General features: G+C 41.1%; 1 protein-coding gene across 2 annotated transcripts in view; it reads left to right on the top strand.

Moving 5' to 3' along the window:
• NUP93 (nucleoporin 93) overlaps positions 1–18019 on the top strand; it is a 104205-nt gene that overhangs the window by 51146 nt on the left and 35040 nt on the right. Inside the window, exons 1-2 of one of the 2 annotated variants that reach the window (XM_040253943.1) lie at positions 1400–1419; positions 15144–15206. Coding sequence is in view for 1 of the 2 variants with exons in the window: in XM_040253942.1 (XP_040109876.1) it covers positions 15144–15206 (63 nt within the window). In the remaining variant the exon portion in view is untranslated. Of the gene's footprint in view, positions 1–1399; positions 1420–15143; positions 15207–18019 lie in introns of those variants that run through there. The other variant, XM_040253942.1, reaches the window with a different exon arrangement.

The raw sequence follows: 18019 nt of genomic DNA, 5'->3' as shown, positions 1-18019 counted from the left end.
ATCTTTTTTTTTTGCAGAAAAGAAGGATTTTTCTTTTCCAATCTGCACTGTAATGATGGTCCACTACCTTACTGGCCTGACTTTAATCATCTCGTGCCTGGTTCTCAGTGCAGTTTCATCTCTGCTTTTGCACAAGCTTTCCTGTAATTGCACAGTTGTTTGCTGCATTAAATTTCTTTTAGTGACAATAAAAAACACGTTAGTATTTTGAGGTAGTCTTTAATTCTCAGATAATATATTAAAACCTAAGGAGGAAAAAATCCCTTTCTGAGAAACATTTAAAAAAAACCATTACGGTAGTATGGAAATATTCATTATTTACACATCATATATTTTCCCCTAAATGTTGTACAGAGAAGTGACAGTTGAGCTGAGCATATGTTAATAAAAGGTCTGCATTTTCCTGTGTCACTGACAGTTTCTTTGGCTGTATATTCCTGAAATGCAAATAACCTCGGTTCTGTTCAAAGCTGTAATTAATCTGAATAGTTATTTAAACAGTATTGAAATATTTTAACTACTGAGAGGCCAAACATATAAGATGGTGAATTTACCGTTCTGTCTGAAGGACAGTGCAATTGATGGGGGCACAGTGAGCTGAGATGCTTGTGGAGGTAGAATCTGCACGTTCTGTAGGCTAAAATGGCAGAATCTGCCTGCTACTGTATAAAATCTTTTAACTACCATTTATTTTAGCATCATGGCATGTGCAAATTCCTGCTGCTCAGTTAAGGGACCAGCTTCACAACTGGTGTTACAATCTGTGGCCACAGCACTGCATCACAATGCAGCAAATGCATTTTCCACATTAACCAAACATGACAGCTGAAGCGAGTATTAACCATGCAAGATGTCGGAAGTCATCAAAAATTCACATCAGAGTAATTGCAGTGGCTTGGGTCAAAAAAAAAAAAAAGTATCATAGCATTCCTTGCCTACATGTTGTCTCTCCCCCTCTTAAATCTTAACTTGGTACAGTCCGTTAACAATAAAATACCCTTCTGTAACCTATAAACTGTTACTCCTATCAGTTTGTGCTTTCAAACTGATGGCTGACTTCTCTGAATTTGTGTGGGGCAACACGGGTGATGATGCTCTGCCCCGGGGGCTGCGAGCACCCTTTTTAAGGGGACCCTGCAATCTCATTGTCTAATTAGACTCTTCAGTGCTTCAGTCATATCAGCATCTGCAGGGTGCTATCTTTTCCTTTTTCTTCGTACTCTCTCTTCTTTCTCTCTTCCCTGTGTCTCGCTCTCCTCTCCTCCCCACTCTCATTTCTGCCTGTTCGTAGTGAGGAAAACTTGAGCACTGGTTCTGACAGAGCTCATCCCACATAGAAGGTATGGAAGAGCTGCAGTGACCGACAGCGTCGACCGGTCTCCTTAAATTGGAGAAACTCCTTAAATTGGAGAGCTGCAGGTAGGATTGCCTGTGTTTCATAGAGAAATTAAGATTAATGCACCTTAAAAAACGATTAATGTACCCCGGTAAATACATTGATAGCATGTTGTTGCAATACCTCTGAAAGATAAGATCTCAGTTTGTTTAAAATTTTGAGATGAATTCAGAAGCATTTAACTCATTTGATAGAAAAAGTACTTGATTCTCCTGGGAATTATTCAGATTTGTGCCTTGTCATTCTAACATTTTTCTTAAAAAAAAAAAAAAAATCTGTTGGGTGGGGCAGATAAGCATTCACTTAAAGATTTAAATAGTCAATTATTTAGGATTTTTGCAGACTTCATCTTTAAGTAGTAAGTAGTATGGACTTTCTTTAGGATTTTTTTTGAAAAGATGTGTGTGAAGTGTAGAATTCTTACATGAGGTAAAACATTAAAATAGAATTTTTCTATGCTAAAATCAGATCCTTTGAATTTGTAGATGAGAGAGAGAGAGAGAGAGTGTGTGTGTGTGTGTGTGTGTGTGTGTGTGTGTGTGTGTGTGGTATGGTTTACCAAGGAATTCAGTCATTTATATTTTGTTATAGGGAAGAAGTACTATTCAGGGTATCTGGAATTATCTCACAAGTAGTGCTTTGGCATAAGACTTTAAATGAAAATTAAATACAGCATCAAAGATGTGGATTCTTAAGTGTTATCAACTGTAGGTGATTTGAATTGAGATAGTGACTTTTCCTATCCCAAATTTGTCCTCCGAAGAGTGTGATATGAATATTTTAAGAATATTTCCAATTTTTGGTGCAGAGATCATGATTTGTATAAGTGAAATGAAAAACTTTCTGACTCCTCTAAGCCTTATCTGGAGGGTGGTAAAATGATAAAGCTTTGTTGCTTGTACCACTGTTAATACCTTGACCAATATCAGAGATAAAATGCTTTTGATTCAGCATTAAAAAGCATCTTGATTGTCTTGTCTTCCCTTAAAAAACAACCCCCCCCAAAAAAAAAAAGCCAATGATACATAGCTTTTTATCCCAAGGAACATTTTGGATCACGGGACCCATAGGGTTTGGACTTCTTTCCGAAGCATGGATTGGAAATTGCTCACCTAGTTAAGAGATTTAGCTCCCTTCAGAGGTGTGGGACTTTCTGTACTCTTAACAATAGGAAGACTTGAGGGGCTGTCAAGTGAGGAATAGAAGAGAACAGCCCAGGGAAGAGAGGAGCTGTGAGAATTTCACTTGTCTCGGTGTTGGAGGTCTGGATTTACCCAGGACTAAGATTGCTTTAAAACTCTGACCCAGTGCAGCATTGCAATGAATTGATTTCTGGGATGAGACAATGAGCTGTGGTTTGCATTTTGTAAAGATGGAGGAAACCTCTAACACTGACCCAGTATAGGAAATGACTCAATTATCCGTGCCTTGGTACAGTTGCAAATTATTTTCCTTTGTCTGAAGTGGGAGGATGCCAGTGCCTTCATCAGAGCTCCTTAATTTAATGTATGGAAAATGTCTCAGCCACCATTTTTAACAATTAGCTGTATCATGGTTGAGGTGAGCTGGGTTCTGAAGGCAGCTGCCAGGGCCATTTCATTTACATTAGGTTATGTGGCACGAGAGCTTTGTTACTGTAAAAGTCAAAAAATGAAATTGCACACTGCATAGAAGAGTTCTGTAGGAGGGTGGAGAGCATTCCCAGAAAGAAAATGGAATCCTTTTGTCTACAGTAAGTATTTCTCATACTCATTTAGCGGTGAGAAGTTGAAAATTTGTCTTTGGTTGAATGGACAAAACAGACTTTAAAATGAACACTGCAAATATTAAAGGTATAAAACAGAGATTGTTAGATGTATTTTTTATGTATGTGTTGGAAACCAAGTGTGATATATATTGATATATATGTGTACTTGAAATATAGGTTTTGTGAGTGGTTTTAATACATGCTTTTAATTAAGTATTCATTGGTAATTTAAGTTAATAAGAGTTCCGGCTTCTTTTCACTGTCTTTTACAATTTGTTTTCTATTTATGAAGAAAATGGCTGGAATTTAGGGGTTTTATTGTTGGTTGGTTTTTTTTCCTTTCTTTTTTCTTTTTTAAGGAAATGCTTCCAGTGTTAATGATCTATAATGGCTGATTAAAATATAAAGGGAAAATGTTTTAACAAAAGAAGATTTTGTCCTTAAAAGATCAGTAGATGGAGGGTTTTCACTCCCATTAATGGGGACAGTTTTTAGTGCCTTCTGTTTAATTAATAGTTGACTTCAAAGCTACTTGTGGAAAACTCTTGTTTGTGATTGTAAGCTTAGAAATCTTGATTCTTAAAATTAATTGGATTTGACTTGGCTTATTCCTTTGTTCCTTTATGCTGTTACTAAGAGGAAACAAGTGGATTTTAACTTTGATTTGTGTGTTTATTTTTTTCAAAGGCACTTAATCCTGAAGAATTTATAGTAAGTGTATTTTACAGTAAACTGTACCATGAAGAATTTTTTCAGAGTACTTTCGTAGCTGTTTCAGGAGTTAAATCTTCACAGAACTAGGTATCTTTTAACTTGATACCAAATTTATAAAGCCAGCTGTTCTTCCAAGTCTTGTTGCAGTAGCTGTTGTTCATCTTCTTCACTGAATGCTGTTTTCTCTAATTAGGAGATGTTTTTGAAACTAGGGGAGAGGAGGATTTTCACATCAGTCTTTTCATTGAAATTGGAAGGCTCAGTTTTCCTAAGCCCTCTTTAGAATCCCACAAAGATTCCGTAAATCTTGCATTAATCTTATGCTTGTCGCGTAAGAGCCTAGATCTCAATATAATTTTACTAACCCTGAAAGAGACACTTAATATATATTAATTGTTTACTGTATATAGTAGAATGCAAAGGGATTCTTTTCCTCTGGTTTTTACAAGGCTTGCACTTTGAAATAAAAGACTTGGAGGACAGCAAATTAGAACTCCTCTTAACTGCATCTTTGCTGCATAAATGTTTGGTTGGATGACATAAAGGGTATCACAAAGCCTTCCCTTGACATTTTTAAAGTAAAACCTGGTTAAAGATGCTGGTCTCACTTTCTTTCTCTGGCTTTATGTAAGCTGCGTACCAAGTACTCTGAGGACATAGCAGAGACCCAGCTGCTTTCCATTTTCTTTACCTTCACCATGGTCTACTCCATGGTCTACTCAAGAGTGACTACTGGGGAGAGGCTCGCGTTTCTGGTACTTGTCAGGGGATTCCTAAACCTCTTTAGTGTGGAAATTTTAGCCTGGCTGGTAGTAGAGAGTCAGAGGCTATTCTTTCTGCTGCAAAAAATATGTTCCTATCAAACCTTTGAATGCTCTGGCAGTGCCATAATGTAGATAAGCTAGCTTGTCGGCCAGCCCGCTAAGAGACGTTCGTGGCACTAAGATGGCAGGGAGGAAGGAGGAAGATGGCGTCCCCGGGAGCCCTGTGAGGAGAGGCGGGCCGCACGGGTCACCTTCGCTCAGTCAAGGCTGGAGATGCCTCTAGCAGCTCTACCTTGCCAGTTTACAGTTACTTTTTACTCTGTTAAATGGAGAAATTTTGAGATTTTCCTGAAGTAAAGACTTAATTAGCACTTGTATCTAGATAGCTTCCGATTGCTGCTTTTAAGAAATTGGTAGCAAATATGGATAAAACAAAATTTAAATAAGTATTTTGTTAAGACTTCTGAATTTCCTTGCTTTGTGCTTTCTTTTTTTTAATTGTGAAACGTACTCCTTTCAGTATAGGATGTTTTTTTCAGAAAATAAGACAGTATGCTTCTCCTTTATGGCAAGATGAAACTGGCATTCCTATGGAAAAAAACGTTATTTGTCTTTGATTCTGATTTTCTTTCTAGCTCTCTGTGGGCTTTGATTAGTTTAAGTATGAAATGTATGTCCACGGCCTTCAAAAACGAAGTTTGCTGTATTTCTTTTGTGATTTAAGGTATGGATTGTTTTGGAAGTGAGCTACAGTCATGACGATGCTAATTTCTTACCTGTTCCCACCTTTCATAGAGTTAGAATTTCTGAAACTGGCTTTAGAGTTTATGTACTGTAATCAGCTCATCCTTACGGTTAAGTAAAGCAAGGTTGACTGCCATTAAACAACTTGCTCAAAGTCATACGTCTGGAAAGCAGTCAATTTTGCCTGAATTCGGGCCATCAGACTCATAATCTGTGCTGTGCACCTGCCTGCATTTGACTGCTTCTCTTGTGGGCTTACTGGTTGGAGATGGATCTAATGGATTGAGCTTGCAGCAAAGTCTGTCTGTGCTTTAGCAACCTTCTCCCAGAGATGTTCCTTCTCAGTCTCATCGGAAATAGCTTTATGGAGCTCTGCTTGGAGTCCTGATCCTTTGATGTGGATGATACGCATTTATAAACAAACAGTTAAAACAAGGTAAATCCTACAGGTTGAGCTTTTAGGTACACGCTGTTGATTTGGCATGCAGGGTGAAGTACTTGTCTCCTGGCATGGGCATGGGCATTCTGATGCATCCTCCTGGGAGATCACTCCTTATTCTCCAGGTATGAGGGGTCCCACGGGGCAGGGTTGCCCTTCTTCTCCTAGTATGCATAGGCTGGGTGAAAGGTTTTACCTCCCTGTCTATTTCAGGCAATTTGTGTTTGAAGAATGGTCTTGCCCTCTCCCCTCCTGTTGCTCGCATTTGCCGTTTTAGCTAAGCAGTGTTTGGTGTTTTCTGTACCCGCAGTGACAATGGTGAGTGCATCCTGCAGTATTCCCTCAGCTCTGACAGGGGAAAGTCAAAATGCTTCCAAACTTAATTAAGGTTTTAGAGTATGAAACCCCAAGTACTGGTAGCAAACGGGGTGCCATGACAGATTCCATCTATGGCAACGGGAAGTTATAAAAGAGTCTGTTAGTGGTCTCCCAACAAATAAATTTTTGAAAAAGAATTTCTGAATGAGAAGAAACTGCAGCAGAACCAAACCTCCCTTCTCTGTGACAGCCATGATGATGAGTGCTCCAAGCCAACAGCATAAGCAGTGCTGCAGAGCAGGAGGAGCTGGGGTTTTCGACTGCAGTGTGAATGACTGACACCGTGTACCAGCAGGGAATTAATATGACACGTGGTTCCCAAACATTGTCTTCGCTAAGGGCGCTCCTTGTGCTTGCTAAGTAGAACTCAGACTTAATCTTGAGCGCAGTGGAAACCAGCCTGGCAAACACTACTACTCTCCCATCTGACTGCCTCAGAGACACACCCTCTGCTGCCTGTCCTTCTCATAGCCCCCGAGCCTTGCTTTTGTCTGTTGCCAAGGGGAAAAGACACTAGATCTGACAAAGCAGGCAACTAATAAGTTCTTTTAAGTTTGGGTTGGGAGCAGGAGGACAGTGGGAGGGGACTTTGGCCGTGATAAAGGCCATGATTGATACATTCCCATTTCATACTGCAGTGCGGTTTTAGTACCCAAAGTTCTTTGAACGTGGACTAATCCATCTCCAAGATGGAAATCCGTTCCCCAAAGACACATTAAAACATTTTTATCATCCTTTAATATATCCTCCTTATCTATCTTTCCATCACCTAAGAGTGGCTATGGGATTAATATTTTTTAGATCTAGCCTTACCTTTGGGTGAGGAGAGGGTTCTTCAGCTGATTTTTGAAGCTCGGCATACTTTGGCACAGTTTATTCCACTCACAAAGCTAGATTGAAAAGTTTTCTCTTTAGAATCCTCCCTGTTCTTGTGACTTCAAAGGGTAGCTCTAACAGGTATGCTGCTTTGGGGCCAGGGTCCAGGTTTGAGGGGCAGGCAGAAGGGAGAACCTGCTCAGAGCCTCTGTCCTTACTCTCTCCCATGGGGCCACCTCCGAGTCTGAGAGCACTTGGCTGGCTGGCCTCCCTGCTCCCTCCCTGCCTTGGTTTTTAGTGCTCTTACTTTTCGGGTCCCCCCTTCCCAGGAGTGGAGAGAGAGAGAGGGCGGCCAGCAGAGGCCCAGCGACTGCTGCAGGGCGCATCCTGCGGCATCGCTGAGGTGTGGGCTCTGGCTTGTTTCTGGAAGCGGTGAGATGTGGGTATCAGCGCCAAGCAACTCACATCCTCTCCGCAGGCCTCTCTGAGAGGTTATTGCGGGGCTCTGCTGCACTTGGGAGGAGGGGGGATTTCTGCTGAAAAACATTTCCCCCCTAGCTGACTAAATGGCCATCATGTTTTATTTTACTCATTCATACTATGTCCTTACTGCTTGCTCCCCACCCCGTAGAGTCTCCCAGTACCTGACTTGGACGCTTTCCTTTCCTGGATGGCCAGAGGTAGATAATGGGGATGGCTTGGGCCTCCTAAAAGGGACAGAACTGGTTTTGAAGCAGGAGCACAAGAGATTTAACATGGCTCTCACTGGAGTGCAGACCTTAACCTTGGCCTTATCCTCCAAGTACAGCGACCAAATGTGCCAATAGCAGCCCCAGCTTGGAGCCTTGGTGCAGAACCAGAAGCGGCGTCTGTAGTAGTTGCCGCCTACATGTGTGGGCAAGGAAAGTGTGCAGTGCGTCCGTGCGCCCCTCACCAGTGCCCCGCAGGAATGACGTGTCCCCTTGTCAGAGGTGACTTCCCTTCTGGATGAGAGTGAGTCCTACTCTCACACGCTTTCTTTACCCAGTGCTGAAAATCTCCGAAGTTGGGTGTTAGTTTTATAATAGTTATTTCCTCCTCCTCCTCTGCCCTTCCTTTCTCCCCCTTCCTCCCCCTCCTCCCCTTTCCCTTCTCCTTTCCTTCAGCCCCCACCTCTCCTTCCTCCCCTTCCTCCCCCATTTTTCCCCTTGCCCATCTTTCCTCCTCCCTCTCCTGAAACAGGAAGGCTAATTCTTGAAGCGGTAGGCCTGAGGTCCTCATTCCTTTTCCTCCCTCAACTCCCCTTTCTGTTCCCTCTCTCTCTTCCTTTCCGCCTCCTCCCTCTTCTTTCTGTTTTCTTGTGCGGTGGAGAGGGTAATAGGGAAGGAGCCACAAAAAGCTATTAGACAGACTTATATGAGTGGTTCTCTCAGAGGCCTGTGACTCTTCCAGAGGGCACAGGTGAAATGGATTTGTGTCACGGTGATACTGACATGCCTGAAAGAGACCAAGCCAGCCAGTACACTCGCCTCAGAGTGCTGCCATAAGGCCCCAGGTGGGCCCGGGAGGAAGCATGCTCAGAGCTGTGTATTCTTGGGTTTACAGTCTCTCTGCACATGTTGAGTTCTCTTCAGCCTGTGAGAACTTGTAGACCATGTTGTAAACCAATTTGAATTATATGGGAGCAAGTGATTTGCTTCGCCTTCATGGACCCAAATCCATCACATATTTGTGTGACCCTTTGTTTAACCCAGCAGCAGAAACCATGTACGAAATGGGACCCTGCAGCCTAAGGAGTGACAGATGGCCTGGTGCTCACACAGCCCCAAGGTCTGCCACCTGTGGCTGCAGAGCTGCCTGTGGGCCAGTGGGTCTGCTGATCTGGCAAATGGGGGGACAAACACCAGAGCCACTCTTGCAGCATCTGCTGCTACCTGCTGAATGAGGATGACTAGGCTTTTGCATAAATGCACGGTGAGAAATCATACAAGAGCATTAAAAATGTATTACAGTTGACAGTGTCAGATCTTAGCACTGCTTTCTGCAGGGGTATTTCTTGGAAAAACAAATATATATACATATATATATTTCTTTTTAATGTGATCTGAAATATATATATTTAATACAATCTGTGAACAATTTAAAATATTAAATTTTTTGTAGAAAACAAGTGGTGAAACCTACTGTAAATATCTGAGTTGGTGAATAAAGCTTGGATTTGCTGTTTAGTCTGTATTTCTTACAAAAGGAGTTTGGTCTCTCGTGGGCTTTTATATCTTCTTGTTTTAATGCATTAAATATTGATATACTAAAATAACCAACCATGCTATAAAACCAAATGAAAGTTCCCCAAATTTTGAAAAATGCCCCCCATTTCAAATTTCTCTGTTCGTCTTTTGGAGTTTATCAGTAGTGAATATCTCTTCGCACCTGAAAAATTCCTTGAGGCGTTCTCTGTAGGCACCACAAAGGGAGCTAATGAAAAGCGTGTCCACACCATCTGATAAGCCCAGCAGCAGAGTGCTGGCAGGGTTTCTGTTGCTTGTCTGAAAACAGTATCTTGCTTTATCCTTCCTCACTTTCTCCTTAAGTAGCAGTTTTCCCTTGGTAAACATTTTACAGGAGAAGACTTCAGAAGAGATCATTCATTCAGAAATTGGCAAGAAGGTTTGGGAGAGGTTAAGGGAGTGATATTTTATTCAGAATGAGCTGAAGCAAAATAATGGGTACAGCTCGTATTCCTGTCTTGACAGAAAGTGGACACGTTTCCATTTCACTATCCAGAGGTCTAAGGAATACTTGCAGTGCTTATTGAAATTCTTGTTTCATCTTGGAATAGACCCTCTTGATTACTCTGTTTCTTAAGTTTATTTTTTGCCCTGCTTATTTTTCTTTCCTTCTTCATTGCCTTCCTAGCTCTTGCTTGTGTCTTGGCAATGTTTTTTTCCAACCACAGTGACCATTAAGTATGGTCACTGCTTAACTGTGTTAATATTATTTGGATTTGGAATGTTGGTTATTGACTTCCTTTAAATTTGTATGTATTCCATGAGAGAAGAGAGATTTTTTATAGCACTCACCGTGTGTTTTTGTCCCGTGTCAGATACCTTCTGACAGAAAGTCAGGCCTGCTGTGGCTGCCTCACTTTTGATTTTTACAGGGTAGACTGCCAGTTGGTCTGTTGAAGGGAAGGAGACCTAGAGTGGTCTTTCATGTTTTGAGCACCATGTAAACTGTGGCTTCTGTTTTGTGGGGCCAACTTAGACTCATTATTTTCTTTTTTGTTTTTATTTTTTAATGATCAGGAAATCTATGTGTTCTTTACTTCAAATGGTTTACGTAACTCTTCGACAAACCACTTACTTGTTGGAAGAGTCGATGCAAGCTCTTTTTTTGCCGTCACACTTCCCTAGCTAAAGGGGACACTAACATTTTTCTCACAGACCATTATTTCTTACAATTTTACTTTTGGAAAGCAAACAAATGAAGAAAATTTGGCCATTTGACAAAAACAAACATCCTTTGCCCACTTGCTTTTTCTATAATCGTTTATATTCTGAAACCCAGGGTCTGCATGGTGATTAAAATAAAGCAGTTTTTCATGCTTGTCTTTTTCAACCTGAGCCATTTAAAAGCCAGTTTGGCCTAGCAGGTCCCTGAAATGTGACTACACTTTTAATAGGAGACTTGGCTTACCTTGTAGCTGCATTCTAGATTGTTCTCAGCCGGTCTATGTTGCAAGGCAGCCCACTTCCTCTGGTAAAGACGGAACACGTGGCTGGAGACATTACTTGTGCACATGTACAGTGTTTATTGTTCACAGCAATAAAAGTGATATTTTGAGACACTATACAGTGGACAGTCTAGAACAGTGACTTCCCCATCTTTCATTTGTCTGTGATCCATAGTAAGAAACACATGTAACACTATGACCCACTTCTACATACAAATAAGAATATATAATTGAAAGTTTCACAAGACAGTATCTATCCATACCGTGTATCTCTGTTGCATTTTATTTCATTTTTAAAATGCTAATTAATTTCATGACCCAATTATGAGTTTTGATGCACGTTTTGAAAAACACTATTCTAAAGAAATGCCCCAAACTTGACATTTATTGTTTCATTCCTCACCTGTGTGAGGTCGGGAAGGGGAGGGGTAAATATGCAAGCATAAAATAGCTGTTTATCTCATCCTTACTTGCATGGTAGAGTGGAAGAAGGTAGAAAAGGGGTCAGAAAATTTGGATCCCAAGTCTGAACTTGACTCCCTACGAACCAGGTTATCTTAATATGGAACCATAATGTTTTAGGGTTGATGGAAGCTCTGGAAACCATCTCAAAAGCCCTTTCAACTTTTAAACCTATATTAGGAACGTATTGATACTTCGTAGGATTATCCAGTTAAGTACTATTGAGAGTCATTTGAGCATTGGGTTAAAAGTGAAGACTAGAACCAAATATGTGCAACACACGCTTACGACAGAGTAATAACCATATCCAGGTAAGTGTTCGCTCCTACTAGTACTGCTGTAAGAATTGGTATTCTCTGAGCCTCTAACTTCATCATCTATAAAGGGGAATTGATAATTGATGAAGGAAACAAATCTAAGGATATTTTGCTCCCCTCCTGGACTCCATGCTTTTAGAGATAAAAGGAAATTTTATGTTTATTTTCTAAATTTTAGAAGTTTACTGTTCCCTCAGTGTTTCAGAAGCAATTAGTCTTTTGAGAGTTTGAGCTGTGTTTGAATTCTTCCCCTGCCTCTTCTTGGTTGGGAACCCTTATCAGTGTTAGTTGAATGCTGAAATCTGTTACCTGTAAAATGTGATTGGGAGGGGAGGGAGGAGAATGGATGTCTATTCTTTCATATTGTTAAAAGATTAGCAATAATGTCTTTGAATTGCTTGGAGCAGTGTCTGGCCCTTAATTGCTTCCTGAATAGAAGCTATTATATGTTACAGAAAGCTTGAAACCAAAACCCATTCAAGGAGCCAGTTAGAAAAGGGTCTGTTTCCAGGACTTTGGCAGAGAGGAGCATATATTGATGGGAAGTCAGGGGTAGTTAGTTATCTTACTTAGCAGGTCTGCAGATGTTTATGAAATGTTCTTTATTGAGGGGGGTCAGCAGTAGAAGGGTTGGAGACTATGAGCAATTAAAAAAGCACTTGTTGACAAAAAAAGGGGAAATTAATGATGAGGATCTCTAAAGGTTCCAGTTACACAGCTGGCATCTCCAGGTAGGAAGTCAGCTGTTGGGCCTTCTCTTTGACCAGGAATCTCCGGTGTGTCAGGGAGCCCTGCCTGTGGAGAGAAGGCGTCTCCTAGAAACACTGTTCACGCCCCAGCTCACCTCTGTAGAAAAGTCATTTTCTGATAAGCTTTAGAAATGTATCTCTGAAAGGTGCCTCACGGGAGCAGAAAACACGCACATGGAAAAGGGAGGTGGAAGAAGAGGCCCGTGGAAACTCGGACTGAAGCAGGTGTTTTCTTGCCCAAAGTATTAGATCTTTAGTTATTTTTCCTTAAGACATATGTTCTTTACAAGAACCTAACTGCCACTAGATGGCGCACAGACCCCAGCACTATTCTGACTGGGTAATAGGTTTAAGATTCTTTTCAAAAGATAAGTCACTGACACATTGTTTTAAAAAATAAAATATATTAAAATATTTTAACATTTCATTTTTGGAGTGAATAAAGGATGAAAAATTAAAATTCAAAATCCATGTATTTTGTAGACTTGGCTCAACAACCTCTCTTGTTGAGGTTCATCATGGCTCATGGTCTTTGTTCATATGTAGGTGATATCTGTAATTTGATTCTTACGCACAAATGCTTCATTTAGTTTATTTAGTGAGATTTTTGGAAGGTAGGGTTATAAGAAGAGAGTAATCTGCACCCCCTCCAACAATGCCTTTTTTCCTTCTTTTTTGTTTCTTAACCACTACTTGAAATTTCATTTCTTAGAAATTTTGAAATTGTGTTTCTTACAGAATATTGTGTTGCTTTTATTTATTTTATTTTTTTATTATGTTTCTTTTAAACAAATGTCTGATTATTGCTTTGCATTTGTGTTTGAATTGTGTATATGTGGGTTATAGACAGACATGGCTGGTCACTGGGAAGAGCAGAGAAGCCCAGAGAGGAGGTGGGGCAGTTGGCATAGCCCCTCCCACCCCAACCAAAAAGAGAAAAATGAAACCAGGCCTGTCAGGCAGTGGTTATCACCACCACCCTGACCATTAGCAGCATGAAACAGCGCAACAAAGCACAAACTATGCCTGCCCTTTGTTCAGGAACAGCAGTCGAAGATAATAGTTCTATAGCTGTGTTTATAAACTGTGACACTAAAGCCGTTGGCTGTTGCCATTGAAGACCAGCTCAGGAGAAGGGAATCATAATGAAGATTTGTTTACTTGATATAGTCATTCGCTGTGAAGGGTATGAACAAGGTCCATTAAAGTCCTTCCCATCATTTCATGTCTGGCTCCCTTGCAATAGTCAGAAACAGGCATGTGATGACAAGCTGCCCTCTCCTGAATGGATTCCATGGGGGGCTAGGTTTACCTGCTCTGGCTTATTGAGGCCGTTATATTAGTAGGCAAGTGGCCGACGCGTCCTTCTCTCCACCCCACCACCTCCCCCAAATGTCAGTGTAGGTGTTTGGAGCAGCCTGAGTGCTGCCTCGGGACTGCCTGCCCTGGAGAAGCCAACAAGACAACTGCTCCCAGAGCTGCTGGCCGTTGTCCATCCCAGTGCTCAGCCCAGGTTGGGATGTGATGACAGATGTGGAGAATCGTACAAAGATCAGTCGTATTTTATTTAAATATATGTCTCCAGTCTTATCTAGCCCCCACCCCTGGTTTGTTTTTTTTTGTTTTGTTTTAAGAATCATAGCCTTATATCTGGGACTGTTTGAACAAAATATACTGAAACATTACAATTGTTGAGCTATAAATAAGTGATCAATAAATCAATTAATCATGACAGTAAGTTTTCAAGAAAACTATCAGATAATGTTTTAAAATTTAGCATGAGACTTTTAGCTTAATTCTGTTTTGTATTATAGTTCCCCAAAGAGTTCCCAAAATAAGACAAGTAAAAGCATGATTGATTCTGAAAAAAAAGAAACATGATTTTGAACACATATAAATACACCCACAGTGTTCTTGATACGCAGGTACCTTGAATTCCATAGTACAGGTGGATCTAATGTATAGGATGATGCCAGTTCTTTCATTACAACTAAAGCTTTGATCTCTAACTATTAGTTAATGGATTGTCTTCCTTGTTCCTCCTTGGCCCCCACATCCCAGCTGTGAGCTTCACTCCTCTGTGAAGGGCCAGGTACTAGCCTAGAGATAGAAATGGAAGCCCACTGTCTGCAGCTGTCCCTTCTCCTCCCCAGCATCTCAGGCTGAGCAATGAGGACAGTAGCAGCAAAGAAGTCACCCTGGGCATCTTGCTTTAATGTCACCAGCAGATCTAGATCTAATCAGTCCTAATGCTAGAACTACATGTTTCGAGCCTTGGGCTAAACACTTGATTACATTATCTCCTTTACTTTTCATTTTACATCTGAGTAAACTACAGCTTAGAGAATCTGGGTGACTTGATTTTAGACAAGTCACCCATGCAAGTAGTAAATAGGGGGAGCACAATGTAAAACTAGGTCTGTTGTGTTACCATGAAGTTGTATTTTACAAACACTTCACCCTGTGCATGTGAAACCAGCCTTGTGGGTCAGTTCCCCTTCCCCCCACCTGTGTTAAACAAATGGTATATGTCATCTGGCCTGAAATAGGGGGCACACATAGCATAACCCCAGAAGAAGTGTGTAAATAAATGGTTTTGCAGGTATCCCAACCATTGACAAATAAGTGAAAAACACCCAAACAGAAGGATGGCTGATGGCTTCCTCAATATTAGGAAGAAATTGTAGACCAGAACAGTTACAGGCACTGTGACCGGCTGCATATCCAAAACTGTAGTATAATATTTTCAAGTTGAGGGCATTTGTTGAGGGTGAAGGTAAGCAGGGTAACAGATGTCCCTATGGTTGTTTTTTTTCTTCTTCTTCCTGCAGTATGCTTTTGATTCTTTAAAGGTTAATTTTGTTAATTTTGACCTAAGTTGTATCATTTCTCTGCTCCTTCCCAGGGCTTCCTAAAGAATGAAAAGGACAATGCCCTGCTGTCTGCCATCGAAGAGTCCCGGAAGAGGGTAAGAAATGCATAGATGCATGCTGTTGTGAGAGCAGCATGTATGCTGGGGTATACAGGTTTTAGAAGCTGGATTCTCTGTCCCAGGCCCAGCTCTCCTGGTAGTTCACCAGGGGGAGTTTTACAGTAACCATTTTTGAGGAAAATGCCATGCTTGTAACTCTGGTGTATACAGTGACTGCATCTGAAACACTGGGCTGGGCAGTTAACCATTAAGTTAATCTTGAAATGGGAGCACAAGACAATTCTTGGGTCTCACTGTTATAGTATAAGTGGCATTTTGGTTTCTACTGAACCAGCAATTCAGAAGAGCAGTTATGATCCTTGATAATTTTCCCTAATTTATTTTCCTTTTGTCATAAAATTTGACTTTCTACAGCACGTTTTAAATTAGCAATTTCTCCAAGCTCTTTCAAACAAACAAAAACCTCTTGATGTTCAAGAGGATAGAACGTAAGTCAGCCAGAACAGCCATGACATGGGCAGCAATATTTTGCAACAAGCATTCCCACAAGATACTCAAAGATCATTTACTTTACTAACATGTGAGTTATCTTCAGTTGTTTGACAAGGATGAAAAGATCAAAACCTTCCCAAAACCTTCCATTATGGAGTAAGAGATTTTCAGGCCCCTGGGTCTTTTGGGGAAGAAGGAAGAAGCAGCTTAGTGATTATGTGGAGTTGGTTCTAAAGATGCAACTTTTCCCAGGAAGGAGGCTGGGGGTTTCACGTTAGTCTGAAAGCAGTTGCTGTATCTGCGAGGACGAGTAGGGGTGAAGGGACCTCTGTTCTGCTGTTTACTTATGTAGCCCATAGATCACGTGAAATTTGTGTATTATTTATATGGTTCAAAAAGAGAGTAAAAAAAAAAAAATTGCTGCTTGGTATGTTTTATTAAATACTCCATACAGGTGGAAGTATCTCATTAGGGCTGATGTGAGTCTCATTAGGGCAGCACGGGGGCTTTCCAGCTCTAATTGATAAGAATATGTTTCAGAGATATTATTTGAATGACTGGTATGTTTAATTATCAGAGTAAAATTCCCTAAAATTTAATTAATTATATTGTTGGCAATAGTACTTATTCCTAGAAATAGAGAGATTCACTTGATCCAGAATTGAAAAAAAAATTTTTTTAAGGTTTTTTTCCTTTTTGTTCACACTTGGAATGAGTTACTCACCAACATTGATTTCTCCTGCTGTACAGGACCAATGAAATTAAATTAGGATTGTCGAATGCCACCGAGCCTTATTAATCCTTTTACCCTGCGGAATGTGTTTCTGAAATTGGCAGTCTCTGAACGTTGTGCCATACTGAGACTAAATGTGCAGCCAGCCAAAACATTTAAGTGACATACCACAGTGCAAAATGTGTGCATATGTGTTTGTGAGGGAGGTGTTCCGGTGTTGGGAGCCGGCCCTGAGGGGGGACCTTTCACCTGTCTGGACACCTGGAGGCTGCCACTGAGCAAGAATCATTTTCAAACAAAAGGTGAGCAGCTTCCTGGCATTTTGGTGGTAATTTCACGTTTGAATAACTTGCCAATGTCCTGCTGAAATGCCAAGAAAACAAGCTACAAAACCACAAATGTGTCCTATCTTTTCCCATTTGGTGCATCCCAGCAAAAACAGAACAACATTATCAGAACATATGTAGAGTTTCTAAAAGCCAGCAACAGCTCAATAATAAGCGGGTGTGAAGTCAAAGCATATTGCCCTCTTCCCTTTATGAAAATGGGGTTCAAGTGCTCCCCACCTGTTCTTAATTCAGTTGCCCAGTTCTTTCCGTGCCTGCCTTTCTTAACCGTGTTTGAAGAGATCTATTTCCCACGTAACTTGAAAGATTCAAATCTAGTTTATAACAGTTTCTCCCTGCTTTGTCATTTTCTGTGGTTTGTCTTTCCTTTTAATTCGTAGACCTCTGCATACCCTTCCAGGTTATCCCTCTTCTCTTCCCTTGGGTTTCTTTCCTTCTTGTCTCTCACCTCGCTTCAGACCCTCCCTGTCCTCCTTCCTCTTAGTTCTTAGCTCTGTTGATTCTCTCTGATTAGCTCTCCTAGTTGACATTCTTCTTTGCACCTAATCCAGTGGTTCAGATGTGAGTCTAAAGGGAATAGGCTAGAAGAGGGCAGATGGGCGGCTGATCATCCCTGATTAGCCCACAAATTGGATGTTCCATTATCTCTAATGTAATTAAGATAAGCTGGGGGTGGCATGGTCAAGAGAAGAGATTTTAATGTTGGGCCATTTATTTTTATTTGAAGCTCCTTATCACACTAATGATGAATGGAATGACAGTGCTATTTGTTCAGGTTGTGGGGCTGTTTCTAAATGAGTAGCCTGGCGTACTTCTCAGATATATTCTGAGGACTGGAGCCCAGAAAGCTGCCGATTTTCAGAGTACTTCCTGTGTTCCTGAAGCAGTTCTTGGCACACAGGTGGGCAGCTTGATTAACAGGGGATGGTGGATTCCCAGTGTTATGGCTCTGACCCTTACATGATGCTGGACGTCTGCGCGTGCCATCCTCATCAACAGTGTCTCTGAGACGAATTGTGTTGTCTTCAGTTGCCTTTACTGCTTTGCCATTCTTGACCAGCCAGAGGACTTACCCTTAAAAAAAATTCTTGCGATGCCCTGGTGTCTTGGGTCAGTGCCACAGCTTAGTCAGTGCTTCGCTTGCTTCACTTCCTGTTGCAAGTTTGGAAAGCTGTATGGTATGCCAGCTCTCCACCTCTATTCCAGCCCACCCTGGTCCACCTGCCACATAGCTCTCTGTTTTCTCTTACTCCAGCAGGTGCAAGGTTGAGGAGGTG

Source organism: Oryx dammah, unplaced genomic scaffold, assembly GCF_014754425.2.
Source record: "Oryx dammah isolate SB20612 unplaced genomic scaffold, SCBI_Odam_1.1 HiC_scaffold_13, whole genome shotgun sequence".
NCBI classification, from domain to species: domain Eukaryota; kingdom Metazoa; phylum Chordata; class Mammalia; order Artiodactyla; family Bovidae; genus Oryx; species Oryx dammah.
The sequence above is the reverse complement of the archived record's forward strand: the minus strand, read 5'-3'. Positions and strand labels throughout refer to the sequence as shown.